The sequence below is a fragment of the Chaetura pelagica genome, unplaced genomic scaffold, assembly GCF_000747805.2.
Source record: "Chaetura pelagica isolate M959 unplaced genomic scaffold, ChaPel_1.0 scaffold677, whole genome shotgun sequence".
NCBI lineage: Eukaryota > Metazoa > Chordata > Aves > Apodiformes > Apodidae > Chaetura > Chaetura pelagica.
In genome coordinates this window covers 185,563-202,844 of record NW_009953987.1, presented here as the reverse complement: position 1 = coordinate 202,844, position 17,282 = coordinate 185,563, and the positions used below count along the sequence as shown (strand labels likewise).

The 17,282-nt window shown below is 39.9% G+C and overlaps 1 protein-coding gene across 1 annotated transcript; it reads right to left on the bottom strand.

Moving 5' to 3' along the window:
- Positions 1-2,369: 2,369 nt before the first annotated feature.
- Positions 2,370-16,573, bottom strand: STAM2 (signal transducing adaptor molecule (SH3 domain and ITAM motif) 2). Its single transcript, XM_010002250.1, has 13 exons — positions 16,491-16,573; positions 13,527-13,602; positions 13,199-13,294; positions 10,352-10,498; positions 8,657-8,726; positions 7,760-7,946; positions 6,774-6,868; positions 6,010-6,092; positions 5,736-5,823; positions 5,274-5,328; positions 4,488-4,641; positions 2,796-2,965; positions 2,370-2,583 (listed from the first exon to the last, which is right to left on the bottom strand). Exons 1-13 carry the CDS (start codon positions 16,526-16,528, stop codon positions 2,370-2,372), a joined length of 1,473 nt encoding a protein of 490 aa, XP_010000552.1. The 5' UTR covers positions 16,529-16,573.
- Positions 16,574-17,282: the final 709 nt, after the last annotated feature.

Genomic DNA, 17,282 nt, shown 5'->3' with positions numbered 1-17,282 from the left:
GTCACACTACAGACAAACCCAACTGCTGCTTTTACCTGACTATAACTTAGACAAAACACGTTGCCAACTCATACTAGAAAAAAATTGATCTAGTATTGATATTTCCCAACACTCACCGAACAAATATATTACAATAAAATTCTCATTATAAAGTCACACAAATTTCTATGTTAACCATCAAGAGTTTACATGAAAAAGCAGAGGTTCTCTACCATTGATTCCTGATATAAAACAGAAGGTAGAAACCTAATGTAGAAATCCCAAGTTAGATAAATCCTTTGGCAGCATGTTCAGTTACAATCAGGCCTTAAAAATAAATATGATAATGTAGAGAAGTATGGAAGAGAAAAAACAGATCCTATTAACACCAAAACCCTCTAAATACACTATTTTAATAATAATTAAATTATTTTACACTATCTACAAGTTGCATATCACAGAATTAGGAATATAAGAGATGACAGAATGACAAATCCTGCTTTTATAAAATGTCAGGCTTCGACAGTGCGCGCACATGTAGCTGTGTAGAAAATCTCAGACAAATGAGTATGTACATTATTTATATTTAATAATGAACTGAACATAATTAAAGCACATCTAACCATCCCAATTTCAGATACTCAATATTTCTGTTGGACCAAAGCTTTGAATCCAATAAAAAAACCTACCTTAGTCTCAATCTACTAACAAACACAGAGGATCTACAAAAGACAGCAAGGTTTAGTCTGACTACACACCAACTTGGAACAAAGTCAACTCCTAACATTCTTAACAACTCTTACAAAAAAAAAATAAATCTCAAAACAATAAGAATTTTGAAGAGCAGCATTGATATTATTTCTCTTAAAGAACAACTTGTCAAAATGCTTCAGTATTGCAACATGTGTTATTTATACCAAATGACTTTCGAGGGGGGGGGAAGGATGAAGGCAAATTAAAGTCATGTCAAAAGGAAAGACAAAAGCTTCCTTCCAATTGCACACATTTAAATTAAAAAAATGGTTTAAGGAGGAGGTACTGAATATCATACTGCAGAAGCAAGAGGCTGCAAATGAATAAGGTCATGATACTAAATAATTAACTGAAAGGTAAAAGGAATGGAGGTGGCACTGAGTGAAGGGGGGGTTATTACTCAACAACAGCCTCCAAGCTGACAGTTCTCATTTGGTAGAAAATTCACTTATTTAGACACCTGGGAGTTACATCCATTTAATCAAGATCTTTTTATCAGTAACTTGCTTCCATTATTTTCCCAATCTACAGATTATTACTCACCATGAAATTGCTAAAATAGGTATAAATATGACTGCTAAAGTGAGCAGGTAAACAGGAGGAGAAGGAAGTTATTTTTTTCAGAGGTTTGAATAAAAGAAAGAAATCCCACATTCCTGAAAGATAATTCAGTTTATCTGCTCCTCTTGCACAAAATCCACCCATCAAAAAAGTGCATCAGGGAAGAAATGCTCACATTTCTTTTCTCAGCCACCAAGAGCTCCCAGGCAATTCTCCTTCTCAGGACATGGGTTCTCCACAGGCACCTGCTCCTCCTTATAGCAAATGATGAGAACAGTCCCACTCACCAAGCACGTGCATTCTGCCTACACGGTGTGTCAAACACACCTTTTCAAATGGTGTAAGAGTTTCCCTGGCTGCAATCATAATTTAGAGATGGAAATGATGGCAGAGAAAAGAAAGCAGCCCTGGGAGCACAGCCCTGGCCTGCGAGGCTTGTGCTCACAGAACGACCTCTGCCAAGGGACACCAGCGAGCCCCGGCAACACCCCACCCTTTTCCTTCAACAGAAGCACATCAGGAGGTCCCTGTAGTTTCCCAAGATCTAATAGGCAGCACTGCAAAAATCTCATTTCTCCACGGCCCTCACTACCACAGTATCAAATCATTTTCTCTTCCAGCTGTTCCAGTTCTGCAGAACACGTCCCCGTGCTGGGGGAAGGTGGTGCCTAAGTCAGCAGGGATTCCCTAAAAGCCACCTGGACAGAAGAATTACAGTAAGATACCAGAGGAGGCAATGCAGAACCAGAGCAGTGTGCAATAAGGATTTAGCTCCCTCAAGTTTTCATAAACGTGTTCAAAAGAAAACTATTTGTGGACAATCTTTTAGCTTAGGATTCACAAGTTTCTTGAAGCCACTGCAAGAAGGGCCCAGAGTCACCTGACGTTATTTCAAAAAACCACCAGCTGTCTTCATGCAAATGTTTAACAATCAGATCTGATGTGTATTTTTACTCTGCAATAGGTGGGGTGACTTAAAAGGAAAATGTATTTTGATACCAGTGACAGGTCCTCACAAAATTCACTAGGTCAGGCAACCTGTATTCATGGATTCAGAAACACGAGCCGGTTTGTTTTTAAAGGAGGGGCTGTTGATGGTAATTTGTTTGTTGCTGTAGAACGGAATGAGCAGGAACTGCCACGGGATAAGCTGGTCCTTGAGGCAGACTCGATGTGTTGTTCTGGTAGGCTGCCATATCCAGGGACATTCCCAGGGGCTGTGGGGGGTAGGCAGCTGTGCTGGGGGGCTGGCTCACGTAGGGCTGCGTCAGCACAGGATCCGGTCCTGGGCTGCAACGAAGCAAAACAAATCTAACTCTGACACCTTCATCTCTCTGAGAAGCAGATTTGAACATAAGGACACTGCTTAGCCCGAAAGCGACCTGTGTACTTTCAAAATGATCCAACAGCTTTACGTGCACACCCCAAGAACACAAAAGCTCCAGACAAGCAGTAACATCACCATCAGAAGAAGCTGATTTAAGAGCTGGCTGAAGCGATACCTTAAATACGCAGCTTGAGCTGGCTGAGCTGCTCCAGAAGAATTGATGCTTTGAGGCAGAGACCTCAGCTGCCCCATCTGGTCAGGTCCTAGGCTGTAACCTGGGGCCATGGTGACTTGGTGAACACCCTGGACCATGTAGTTTCCACTAGGTGGCTGTACAGGATATGACTGTAAATAAAAAAACAACACTGTGTACCTTTTGTACTCCATTAAATACCAGTAAATGTGGCACAGAACAGCACTGCCACAACCACAGCTTAGGGTTCAAAGGCTGAATGAACAAATTAATTTTCCAACAAGGTTTTAAAACCATGTAACTTCTCATAAGATGTGTGAATCCTTTGTTTCAACTGAAGGTCCCTCTTTCAGAAATGCCCTCCTGATGAGGTCAGCAATTAACATCTGAAAGAACAACCTTCTGTATCATTTACAAGACCTCTGCCCCTCCCAGAAACCTGATTTCTTTCTCTCTCATTTGGCTTGTCTTGAAAACATTCAATCCTTGCATATTTTGATGCATGGAGTTGAGTAGGAAGATGAGCATCACACAAGATTTGCTATTTAACACATTTGGGAAATGAAAACATAAGAATATTCTAAGACTGTAACACCAAAGGAAAGCAAGAACTTGAGTTTCTTGCATGTCTAGCTTAAGACAATGCAAAGTCTTTACTCAAAATGCAGACAGGACAGGTGGTATAAGATGCCTCCTCTGCAGAAGCCTCCTCTGCTCACTGGGTTTGGACTTTGGATGGCAGATGGACACAGAAGGATCAGCTTTGTACCAAGTGACCAGGCTAAGCTCAGCACAGTTCACATTAACTTATGTTTCTCATCACTGGAAGCCTGCATCTTGGAAGGAACAGTAAACTCCAGATGCCTTTTGCCTAAAATTACTTTTTACCCTCCAAATATAACAAATTTTCCATCGTTACCAGGAGTTAAGCACACGGAATTACTTTTAACTGACATTTTCAGAGCTGGCAGTTGCTATGGCAACTATTCTTTTCCCACGGAACAATTAACATTGAAGTAAAATTCACTTGAAGTAACAACACTGATTCTGTGCTTTCTCCAAAAAGGATCTTTAAAATATCTTTTTTTCTTCCATTTTTGTTTGCTTAAAACATCAATATGGCACAGAGGTACTTTTACAGTTTTGAGCAACTCCAACCTCTAATACAACACGTTCATTTCTTAAAGGGGGGAAAAAAGAGCTAAAACCAGACTAGTGTTTCTATTTTTAGCACAAGTACACTGCACTTATGATTAATGCACCAGTATTAAAGTTCCTTCACATCCCCACTATGAGGTAAGAAGGCAACATTTTACTTGAAGCCTGAGGACATGACTCACAGCAAGAAAACCCACCAAGATGCTGAAACACACAATTCCAACTGCAAAAAATGAACCGTGGAAGGAACCTTTTTTATATTTTCAATACAGCAGCTTTCTGTTAAGTAGAGCAAAATTAACTACTACATTTGACTGCACAAGCAGGTAACTGCAGATTGAAGGATTCTGTTCTAGTGCCTACATGGCATTTTATCCTCAAGGCTGTAAGAAGTCACCAGGCAATGTCAGCTTGTTGGTAAGGCTAGCAAGAAAGCACACGCTTCATTTCTGCTGTCATCTTTTTTAATAGAAATCTATATTAGGAAGATCTCTATTTCCAGAGAGGAGTACTGACCTGCACTGAAACACCAGAAGATGTAGGTGGGTATTGTGCAGGGTGGTGGAGTTTTGAGTAGGCCGAATACATCGGTGTTTCATTCATCAGTTTGTTGTAGAGCTCCAGGGCTTCTAGAACTTTCACATTTAATTCTGATAATTCCGAATGCTTTCTGTTGCCAAAGAAATAAGTGCAAAACACTGATTTTCTCCAACATCTAGTAAAAAAGGTGGTTCATTGAACAGTTTTGAATAGGCAAGAGAAAAACCTGACAAAGTAGAGGACAGATTTCTTACACATCTCTCTTGTAACACTGCCCTTCTGCCCCTTACACCAGTTTCCTACAGCAATGGGACTGGGAGGACAGTCCAAGTGGTGAACACCTACTCCTCCCCAGCTGCAAGAAGGCAGGCAGCTCCACAGGGGTCAGTTACCTTTTCTTTTCACCCTCAAACACCCCTAAGAGGCTGAGGGGGAAGATGTGAAGCTACTGTTGAACAGATGTCACTGTCAGGGAAAACACTCAGCAGCAGACTGGACATACCAAGCTCCAGACAGACTGCAAAAGGCTACAGTCAAAAAACACTAAGTCAAATGCACCCAGGAGAGCAGCAATCAAACCTTAGTACCCATCCTGGGACCTTGGTGCCTAAGTATTAAAAAATAAAGGTAGATTTGTCAAGCATTACTTTCTGGCAAGGTTTTCTAGCTTGGGAGATAAACAATGTACAAAAAACCAAAAACACAAAGGCACAATTTCAAGTAAATGCCAGTAACTAATGCAGGAGCTGCATTGTGGCTCACCTATCTATCTCTTCTAGTTTTTCATCTATCATTGGTCCCATCTGCTGACAAATATCTGTGGAGACAAAAGCATCAAGGTAATGTCTTGCACAATTGGAAGTTTAAATGTTAAACCGTTTAAATGCTGAAAGTTAAAGTAAAAAATACTTTATCCAAGTACACAAAGACAGCATAAGGAATTGGAAAGTGCAAAGTGGATAGATCTTGCAAAGATCAGGCCTTGAGCACTAGCTGGAAGTTATGCAAATTACTCTGCTAAACACGGAGTTGGCTTGGCAACTATTAGAAAATTCAGTTATACATACAGCTCCCACTGAGACATAAGCTGTGCTACGGCACACTGTGAGCACAGGCCAGGGTTTCTCTGAGCTTAAAATCAAGGCAAAAGAAATACCAGCTCAATTCACAGAAGGCAATTGTAAGAAGAAATACAAAAACCAGCTAACATAGTGCTCTAAGTACCTTCTGAGTCTAGAAGATCTGGAGAATCAAGCTTTAAATCTGTAGGATCTATACTCTGAAGCACCTGCAATGTTTTATCCATCTTATCCTGAAAGATGAACAGAAGATTCAGAACAGGAATTTCTGAAGCATGGCAGAGATTGTTTCATTTTTCAAAGAAGAAAAAAAAGTCCTTTTTCATATAAAAAGAATTATCTGCTAACATTCAGTAACAAAAGACAGTTTCAACCAACATAAAGTCTCAGCATTTTTTAGATTGAAAGTGACTGCATACCTCATCTATATAAACTGGCTCAGGTTCTGCTTTCTTAATTTCTTCTGTAGTATCCTCAGGAGCAGAATTTTTATCCACAGTTGCTGAAAGAACAAACATTGGTTTCTTTTCTGCAGCTGTGTTACTGTGGTAACTTGAAATATACATTTTGTCTCTTTAAATGAGAGAGAAATTTGAATAAGTACTTCAGGCACTGACGTGCCTTGCTGCTGGAGAAAGGAAAATGGGTTTGCCTGGAAAATGTTCTGACAAGCTGCTTCCCTTGGGCTGTTAGCCTGAGTATGAACCTAGGCCCAGCAAGGGAAGACTCTAGAGTCATACCAACATCTAAAAACACCTCCAACACATCTACAGCTCCTTTTAGCCAAGTCGTAAGTGTTAAGATTTATTTTGGTATCACCAGCATGAATAAAGCTCACAATGTGATTCCTACAAACCACTGACATGGGTATGAATGTTGCTCTGTACTAGGACTGATGTCTGAAAAGAGGTTTGACATTTGAAATGGCAAGTTCCTGGATTCATTTGTGCTTTGTTACTGACAAAGAATTGTGGTAAATGGAACTGAATTTCTGTAGCAGGAAGAAGGTAACAACTCAAAAGGGAATCAGGAGCAGTGGTGCTGAAACAAGGGCAGAATATTTCTCTCTCAGTTCTTTCCTTGGGCTGGTTGCAGGACATTATTTTGCTGAGGGGCTAATTAGTAGTTCCACCACAAGCCCTCCTTTCTAAAATAACCTGTCAGCTTTTAGTAGCTAACTTACCTGCCTCAGGTTCCACGTTTAAGTCAGAAGTCACAAAATTAGATGGGAACAGTCCTACTCCTCTGTGATTCTCACCTTTCCACCAGTTGGCATCACTGGGGAAATAAAGATGCATTACAAAACAATGAACACTAATGCTCGTGTCAGGGACATATTTTGGGCTTTTGACAGAAAACTTGTGATATTTAATGCTCTGCTTCCCTGTATATCTGGTAACAGAGGCAAAGGAGAACACTGGTAGAGATGATGAACAAAGCCAAAGACAGGAGCTGGGGCAGAGGGACCAGGGGAAATAAAATCACTTAGTAGCAGTCACTCAAAATTGAACACAACTCTTCAGTCCTGTAGCCTGATTAGATGATAGCTCATTACAGCTTCATCTAAAAGCTCCCAAGAAGCACACAAGTGAGGACTAGCATTAGTAGAAATTAATGGTTGGACTCTATGATCTTGAAGGTCTTTTCCAACCTAAGAGATTCTGTGTGAAATAGCATTGATCTCTCACAGTCTATTGAACTAGAAAAAACATTAGCAGGGAAGAAGTTCTGCTTCTTGGCTGTCTGTGGGGCAAAGGTGATTACAACAATCATTATCTTCAGGTTTTTTTCTTTAGTTTTATTCTTAGCAAATATGACAGGTGACAGCCAGAGATTTAACCATTTCTGTAAGTAGCCAGAATTTAGCCCTGGAAAGCATATGTATATTCTTATGACATATCTAACATGTATCTTAAAAACTATAAACAAACTGGACTCAACCCACAGCATGAAATACCCAGTGCAACATGGTGAGCTGCTCCTTGCACCAAAAAGGACTGGAGTTCAAAAGCTTGGGGTATGGAAAGAACAGAGGAAGATAAAGGGATCTGAGGGAAGGCCAGAGTGACAATCTACACTTCTGTGGGGGAAAAAAGCATCAGAGGAAAAATTTGCTATGGTGAGAAAACAACAGTTCTGGAATAAGGGCATCTTCAGAGTATAATATACCTGTCATCCAAAACAAAAATAATCTCTCCACTTTTGAAGGTGAGCTCATTGTCCTCGACAGCTTCAAAGTCATACAGAGCTCGCACCTTCCTCGAGTTCTGGTTGTTCTGCTGAATCTCTGCTGATGGGTACAAGGATTTAGTTTCCATTTGTTGCTGTTTCTGCTCTTGCAAGGACAATTCAATAGCTACAATTAGGGGAAGAAAAAGAAGCAGGCTGTGTATTTTATTGCTGTATACAAAGACGGTTTGCTTTCCTAATCATAGTAGGAAATATTTATAGGCTATACTATAAACACATTCTGTAATTGCCTCTCTCATATTTTAGGTTGAAAATCTTTGCTCCAAACTGCTAGCTATATTGCACATCTCAACAGCTTTACTATGTCCTGCAACAGGATTAAAAGACCAGATGTAACCATGCACAAGTTATGGAATATTTTAAAACCCCTCTGCTCCCCAAAGTACAGCCCACTTCTTGAAGCAGTGCACACATTAATGTCAGCAGCATCATTAGCAGGACCAGAAACATTGACAAGTTCTCCACTGTCACATCTGAGCAACAACTATATGCAACAGAGAGGAAAAAGAACAGAACATTTAAAATGTTCCCATTTTGTTAAAAGATCAAAACGTAGGCTTGAAATAAAACCTGTGGGTGCAGAAGGGAAGAGACCAAGCTCAGTGGAGAGAAAGCAGTCACCACACAATGCTAATGGCTCTGTGATGGAGAAGAACATATCCCACCCCAAATCCTTGTCCAGCAGGAAAACACCTTGAATGATACAGTATCCTGATTTCCAACCTGCTGCATCCTTGTTTTCAGTTCTGTGCAATTTCCTATTTCTGTGCATTTTAACAAAGCTTCTAAAGCACCAGGCTGTGACCAGCAGTTTACCTTTTGCTATATCTTCATCTTCTTTGTTTTTACTTAATGAGGAGCCATTCTTGGCAGCAGTTGTGGTAGCCTGCAAATATGGTAACAATAGAGGAAGTTCAGGTTACAAATGAAAAAGAAAGCTCTATAATTATATACTTTCAAATATTAGTGCTAAGTTGTTCCTGGTTAGCTGTCTCAGTGCAGCATTTCACTACTGAATCAAAGTGACCTTCTAGAAGAAAAAAAACTGCCATGCTTCAGAATCCCAGCCAGATTTTATTTGGTTTTCAGCAAGGAACAAAGCAAAACAAATAATCAGACCTCATTTAAGTAACTGATCTAATTTAAATAACTATTTTAGTCTCATCTATTAAAGTGAAAGTACTCATTGAAATGACTGCTCCATCCACCTTTCCTCTCCACTCCTCTAGCAGAGAAGAAAGGCTCTTTGGAGTCCTGTGTCATTGAAGCAGCAGCTGGACTGGCTGGAAAAGGAGATCTCTCTCCATATCAGAGCAAAAAAGTCACCCTCTGCCTCTGCTTGTGGGGCAGAGGGAAGGAAGAGCAAATGGACATCAAACTGAGAGCTGCTGACTTATGAGTCTCCACAACAGCACAGTGAAATCATTCTCAGATTTTTCATTCCAAACAGGAAGTCTTCCCAAACAAACCTAGTTTTGGACACTAGCTGTGTCCAGGAGTTCTCAATGGTCCTAGATAACAAACCTGTGTGAGTTCAACAAATACTAATAAACCTCAGCTTTGCTTGTTTGAAGTGCAGTATATGAGGTAAAAACATCAAGATGTCATTTAATAGGTATTTGTAGACAAGGAAGCATAACTGGTTCCAGTACTCTACATCTTCCATGTTTAGGCCATATGTTTTAACACATATCCTAGATTTAGAACTGAAAACACCTTTGTGGAGGAAGGAAAGATTGTAAAAGTAAAAAAATCCTTCTGTGTTTAATACAGAGAAAAGAAAACTTCATGTAAGGAATATGTAATAGAACCTGTGGTTCTAATTTTCAGATCTGATCTTCACCTGACCCATCATTAACATGAATATATTTAGAATCATCAATAATAAAGTGTAGGAAAAAAACATACCTGTCATCATATTTGATGATTAGACATAATACACTCCCAGAAGTAAAACACAAAGTGTGAGAGGTTACGTCTGAAGAGTGCCCTAGCTACTGCAGAGTCAGGACAATCCCTGATAAGGACATGTAACTGCATGAAAAAGAAATGGGGACTTGGAAAAGGAAAGTACAGCACAGATGATCTTCGAAAAAGTGTCTCCATTCCAGAGACTGCCCTTTGTTTAGTGAGGCTGTGTCAAGAAAAATGAAGCTATGTGCTCCACGTCAGCAATTAGAAGCATGAAACACCAAGTACACACTGTGGGTGTAGAATTGCTTGGATTTAAGGTGCTGACAGCTCAATGAAGTTCTAAAAATGATCAGAAGGAAAGAAGGATGTAAAATGAAACGACTCATGAGGGCGGCACAAAATAACCTTGAGTCTGTTCTTACTTTTCTTAGGAAGGCATGGATATAAAAAAGGAGAATGAATAGAAGTGAACCTCAGCATTCCAACAACAAGGATCCTACTCCCCTCTGATAAGGAAAGATCTCACTTGGACAGCTTTTCATGTGTTCACTGCCACATGCTCACTAACAGAACCACTTGCCCCAAAGCAGCTTTTACCTGCGACCCAGCTGCAGGAAAAGTTACACCTTCTTCTTTCAGAGATTTAATAGTTGCAGATATTAAGCTACACTGAGGGTCCTTCTGAAATTCTTCTGACCACTCCACCATTAGAGCTTTTAGCTTTTCAGATACTTTCGGATGAGCCTAGAAGACAAAATTGCACAGAAAATGATTGTACCTCAAAATGAACAGAAACAGTTGTCCCCTCTGAGTAAAGCTTTGCTACCAAAACCATTTTACTATAAACACCCTTAATAACTGATAATTTTCTTGATTGAGAAAATTTGGAACACGGAGTCTAGAACATATAGTCTTTTTTTGTATACTGATTCTGATACTAAAGATAACATGCTCAGCCTCTGGAGCATCACCCTCTCACTGGGAAGCTGGCATAGCTGTTTCCACCACCTTTAAAGACCTCCAAGCAGCAACACACTGCAGGCACTTCAGACTTCCCTGGTTCTACCAAACAACTGATTATGTTAAATCTGGGATCCTCCAATAATCACAGTCCTCTGAATCAAAAGCTTAGCTCTTGCAGGCAGCTCACCTGCCTACACTGCTGTTATTTTAGTGGAGTCCTTTTTAGATGGTTAAGGAAGAAGACTGACGAGCTTTCTGACTTTTCCAATGTAACCCATGCTTTAACCTCAACATTTTTTGAGAGATTCAGGCTGTCTACCACACATACCCTAACTTTTCTGCACTTCTGTGGCAGTAACCTTATATTTTACCTATGTTTTCATGACTTCTAATTTGTATTGTCATTCCCCTCCCAACCCCAGAAGTTTATCTTGTAGGGAAGGATAGTATCTTATATTAGACCATTCCCCTTTTCTACCTTGTACAATCTCTGCTATCTTCTCCTCACATACCAGAACACACTCCTCCCTGCTGACTCCTCAGCTGACAGAACCTCACAAAAATCTGATCTTTGTACCATCTCTGTATACACATATCTATGTATGTATGTTTCCTTGATCAGAGACTCCCACAAAAAAGGAATTAGGGATTTATGGAGAACTGAGGTGCAGGGACACAGTCTGGAAAAGGAAGGTATTTGGCTGGAGTGGGGAAAAACCAGGATCAAGCTCGTGCTCTGTCTGCAGCTCCCCTGGATCCCACATTCTTCTCTGGCCTCTTGCACTGAAGAGCCTCTACAGTTCCCCTTCCTTCACAGGATTTACAGCTACTCTAAATCCACACAGGACCCCTGACTTCATTCAAAAGTGCAAACTTTACATGCTAACAGCCTAATCCAAAGTGATAATCCACCTGCAGAAAAGCAGGTCAGTCATGTATTACTCTGCTGTATGGCTAAAGAACACCCTTTAGAGAACACCTCAGTGACACCAAGCATCAGCTGCTGTTCAACTTGGAATCATGTAATAGCCTTAAAAAATTAATCAGAGCAAAACTAGCAACTCTTCAATAGAGCAGCTAAAATATGTGGAGGTAACATCAACACTACGAGGGTAGAAGATGGACCAAAGCACTTCAAACTTCACACACTTACTGGTTTTGTTGACAGTTGATAAAGACTATAGTTTGAACCCAAAGCATCCAAACCAACCTCAGACACTTACTGGTGAATAAGGGTTCTGGGGCTGCTGGGCTCACCTACAGCTGCTTCCTTTGGTTTGTATGGATAAGAGCCTGGACTGCAGAAATGCAATGCCTGGCCAAACCTTCTCCCTTGAGTATGGCTCAAATCCCATCCTGAGCCTGTGCCTCACATGAAAACATACACTGAACATAATAATAACATGGACAGGTTTGGGCTCAAGCATGCATTTCATTGAAAGAAGAGATGTAGCTTGATAGGCTCAGTATCAGCACAAAGACATTTGTTACACTTGTCTGAACTAATTTTCTTTTGGAGAATAGGGAGAAATTACAATTTTATCTGCCCTCTGAAGAATAAAGAGGTCCAAGTGGACCAGGAACAGGGGTAAAACATAAGCATTCCCCAGCAACAAAACAAATTATGCTCCAGTAGACCATTCTTCAGTGGGATTAAAGGTTTGGTTTTACATCCACAAGTGCTGTCAGACCATGAAGGTCAATGTCCTATTTCAGAATGGACCCTGACTAATGAGAACAAAGGGGAGGACTTCAAGACCTATTTTTCCCTACAAAGCAAGAAACAGAAGAGCTGTGAACTCATTTTGCTTCCCAGCAATTTTATTAGTTTCCTTAATTGCTTTGCTCCACCTCTGATGATTCCAGGCCTCCCATATATTTGAAGACTGACTTCTTTTTAACCATTTTTGTCTTCAACTGGAGCAGTAATTAGGGGAAAGCTGTTTCTGCTTATTCAATTCATTACATCCAGATTTAGATCCCATCACAGCTGCTTGACCTTAACCATTAAGGTCTTCCTCTCTTGGTTACCTCCTCATTTAGCATTCTGAGAATCTCTGGAAAGTAAGAAAGTTCTCTGAAGATTTTATCCTTTTCCTTGTAAAAGGTTTTCTCACAGTTTTCCCTTTTCCCTTCAGCCCACAAATTTCATTCAAGCCAAATAAAAACTCTCTTCAAGACAAACTGTCTTCACCATTATCAAATTAATTAAGCTTAGGAAGAGCCACAGATTTTAATTAAAATTGCTCATGGAATTTTGTAAGGATTTGGAGTAGGTATTGTCAGCCTGTCACTTCTTTAATGTATTGTATTGTCTTAGTAAAAATTCAAGTACAGTGACAAGACAAACAGCTGTATCTGCAACTGCACCAGAATGAGAAAACACAGATGAATTAGAACATTAGTCTTTCTAATTCTTTGCTATGCAAAGAAGTTACCCAAATAATTCTGCCCCCGTATTTAATGTCATTAAAAAATTACCTTATTTATTATACCTCGAGCTTCACTAGCGAAATCCCGAGAACATACTTCTAAGTGAAATATTTTTCCACAGTTTGATACACAGGCTCCTAAAAGCTGACAAGAGAAACACAATTGTGAAAATGTGTTACAATGAAAATAAGCCAAAATAAAAGCATACATTTAAAAAAGAGTTAAATTTAGTCCTCTGTTCAGCATGCACACTCTCACTGACTTCTACTGAAGATCTGTAAAGGCACCAGTGCACGTTTACTGCTCAGCACAGATTTCATAGCTGTGTTACATAAAAGAATACAAAGCTTCTTGAAAATAGTGATCAGCTACTCACTGTAAGTGCTTGCAAAGCCACATGGGGAACTTTATGGTTTACTCTTTTCATGATGGCTTTAAGGCAATCCTTTGCTCTGCAACAGGAACAAAGAAACTATTAGTGACAGATGTGACTGACATGGCCTGCAGAATGAAGGACACCAGACACTCCAGTTTTAAGCAAACAAAACAGGGTCTATTGAAACAAACAAAAGAAAGGAACCTAAACTTTTCCCAGAGCTAGTTTGGAAAAAATATTTAACAATTTGTTTGCTCTTATATGTGCATTGGATTGGAACAGATTCCATTTTTAAACTGTCATTTTGTATCAATTTCCATACAACTGCTGACAGGGCACAAAGGGAGCAATTGCCATTAGGTCGAGGAAATGGATTTTTAATAGACAAAGGGTGAAATATCTACATTTAAAACAAAAAATGAGGAGCAGCGATGATTAAGTTACATGGTTATTTTACTGGCTACTGTGAAGGGTCTCCATGGATTTAATTCCCAAGTCATGCTCACAAGTTATCAGCTCTTGGATCCCATTTTCAAGACACCAAGGACACACAGATTTTATAATTTGTTTCACCAAAATCTGAGATAATTACAGAACAACGATGAGCACCCTAGATCTAGATGTTACTCTACTAAGGGGTTTCATACTTTAAATGAGTATTAACAGCTTGCATGAGCTACATGGGCTGAGGCACTCATGAAGCTTCATGAACACTTATTTTGAACCCCCAAAACATGAAATCTCTCTGTAATGCATCATCTTTACAGCCAGTGTGTCCCTTGCAGTAGGTTGGTGCTGCTCTACTGTCAAAGCAGAGGCATGTCCCTACAAGGCTGCTTTCCTCCATGTCCCCCTGCCATCTCAGCTCCAACAACCTCTGCTCTTCACCACCAAGGCTCTGGTTCCCTGGTCACTTGAAGCAGGCACAAGTGAAAGCCACTGATGAAAGGTGTGGGCCAAACAAAACACCTTCTGTCCCAGTCCTGTGGCAATGCAGTCTCCTTCCTTCCTGGAATGAGGCTTCAGCAGTCAGGCAGTGCCTGGATCCAGGAACTCAAGGAACTGAGCATGTTAGTTTTCAGCCAAATCACCATTCAGATCAGAGTCACCAGGAATCGCTCACACAAGGGACAAAAAGAAATATTTGACAACCCTCTTGAATGTACATTCTCTCTTCTGCTATTCTCAAGTCATCATGGAATTGCAACTCTTGGCAAAGCTTAAAAAAGCCCATGCAGAAATGAAACCAAAACTGTTTCACTGTTAACATTACAGAAGATGTTTGTTTCAATGATCTGTTTGAAAAGATGCCAGGTTGGATGCATCCTGTGTACAGCAGTGAGAAAGATTTTATGTCACGACAGTAAGTAAGATCATGAACTGCATCTATATTTACATTTTGAAACAAGTTTTATGATCGTTCCCATGTGCTTCACCTTTAGTTCACAGTAGAGTTTTGTGCACACAAATTAATTTCCTTTTGGAAGGAACTAAACCAGATCCTCTGTGCACACCAAGTGTTCTCCAGCCTCTCAAGGAGCCGTGGCAGGCAGAGCCAGTGACAGAATTTGCAGACAAACTTACACCAATACTGGTGTGGATATGAAGCTTGGGGGAAGAGATTGAACCTGTTCTGAAGGGGGGGGGAAAAAAACCCCAAACACCATAAGCTGCAAAGCGGGTGGATGCAGTGGCTTCAGAACCAAGTGCCCTGGTTTAGTGCTCCAGTCCTATTGTTCTAAGTCACTTGATGTGCACAGAGCCAGAGAAGTTTGGTTTTCATCCTAACAGTGAGTATGTTTGGGCATAGTTAATACACAAAAAATCCAACAAAGACAACATACCTGTTACTAAGCTATATATTTAAGGGTAGACAACAATATTTATTATTTTCAGGGCTCTTAGTGAAGGACAGGAAGGAAGAAAACCACACAAAATCAAAGTAAAATACTAGTGGTCATGGCATGTAAAATTCAGAATTCAGAATGTTCTTGTATAGACAAAAATACACATTAAGATTTAAGTTATCTTGCATGTGTAATTTAAGAAAAACAAAAACACCTGAATTTTTTACCATCTCCCTTCCTCCAACCTAAGTAGATTTAAATCAGGTTCTTCTACACAAGTCTTTTGGCAATAAAACAGGTTTTTAATAAGGGGCTAAAAGGACACTACATTTTTTTTCCCCTTCAGGACTAAAGACACCCAGATTTAATAGATTTGCTATTGATCCCCATTGGAGATAATTAATCGTAATATTAAAAAAGCAACCCAGAATTTTCTCAGTGTAGTAATCTGAAACTCTACATCTAAGGCACAAAAATTCTAAGCTCACTTAGGAATTCAGCCTACGCACTAACTCAAGTTTACTTCACAATTTAAAACATGTTATTACTCAAAAAGATTACCTTAAAATTCAGCAAATAATTCTGGCCATTAAAGACTCACTGAGCTACCACTTATGTTTCAGTATTACCCCCTCAGCCTAAGTAAGTTCAGACTGATTGGTGTCCTGATCTCCATTTTTTCACCCTTTTCTCCTCCCCCAGTCCCATTCCTCCTGATAAATAAACACCAACAAATTGCTCATCACAAGCAGCTAACTGTCCCAGCAAGATCATTTTCTGCACAGAAACTAGTTCCCTTTTCCTGCTGGCACAGTTGCTTCTCAAAATGTATGCAAGAGCATTAAATATGAACAACTTGGCCTACTGTGCAAAGCTCCATACAAACTGGAATGCACTCAACATTCACTAACAGCTCTACTAGAAATCCTGCTGGAACATTTCTTTCAAAGAATTTTAAAGCCAACTCCACGTATCTGTGGAGCCTGCAGAAGAGTCAGGCTGAGAGTGCTTTGTGCATAGCTGATTACGACCAGCATTTTGAGACACCTTCCCTCTGAAATGGTGGTTTTCTTCCCTTGAACATGCATTGCTACATTGTGATGTGGATCCAGCTTACCCATTGGGAGTACTTCCAACTTTGTCACAGATATCCATAATAAGCCCCCAGTCCTCGCTGGTGTTATATTCATTTGTAGCTTTTTCTATAAAGAGAAACAAGATTAAGTGTAACATCCTGTTAAGTTCAGATTCTCCTCAACAAACACTTTCTCAACCAGAAGAGGAGACTCCACATGTGGATTACTGAGAGGTGGCATCTCCAACAGATGAGCACCAATCCCTGCTTCTTGTAAAGCCTTGTGTGCAGTTTTCAGCACTGGACTAACAGATGTGAGAAGGATTTAAAAGTTCTGAAAACAGAAACAGCTCTTCCAGTGTAGTGTTGTAAATGACAAGAGAAACTGCTTCTGTACAGTTTGTTTAGTTACTCCAGGCTGAAGTCAGAGCCCAATTTCTGAGTTCACTCAAAGTCTCCTCAGGTTTACACACCAGTAAATATTTCATATGGATGCTCCAAGAAAAAAACAAACAACAAAACAACAAAAACAACCCTAAACCAACAAGAAACCCCCATTCTTTAGGAATCTAAAGGAAAACCACCTCCTCATTCAATACACTTCTTAATATTTTTTCTACTACATTTTTCAGGAACTCTAAACACACTCAGCAAGTGCTAAGAAAAAGGAACGGGATGGAAGGATTAATCAAGAACAGAGAAGGGGTACTGCTCTGTGGAAAGAATGTATCTCTAATTAATGTTTGCAGCATATAATTCTATAAATTAACTGATAAGATTTAATGCTACTTATTTCTGCTTTAAGTTTTTATTAGAGCCATGTTATTTAAATCA

Bases quoted from the DNA above. Each gene is read 5' to 3' on its own strand.
- STAM2 (XM_010002250.1), bottom strand. From the start codon at position 16,528: ATGGATATCTGTGACAAAGTTGGAAGTACTCCCAATGG. The intron at 6,869-7,759 runs GTATATTATACT...TTATTTCCCCAG, and splicing joins ATTTTTGTTTTGGATGACAG to TGATGCCAACTGGTGGAAAG. The intron at 2,584-2,795 runs GTATCGCTTCAG...GCTTCGTTGCAG, and splicing joins GCTCAAGCTGCGTATTTAAG to CCCAGGACCGGATCCTGTGC.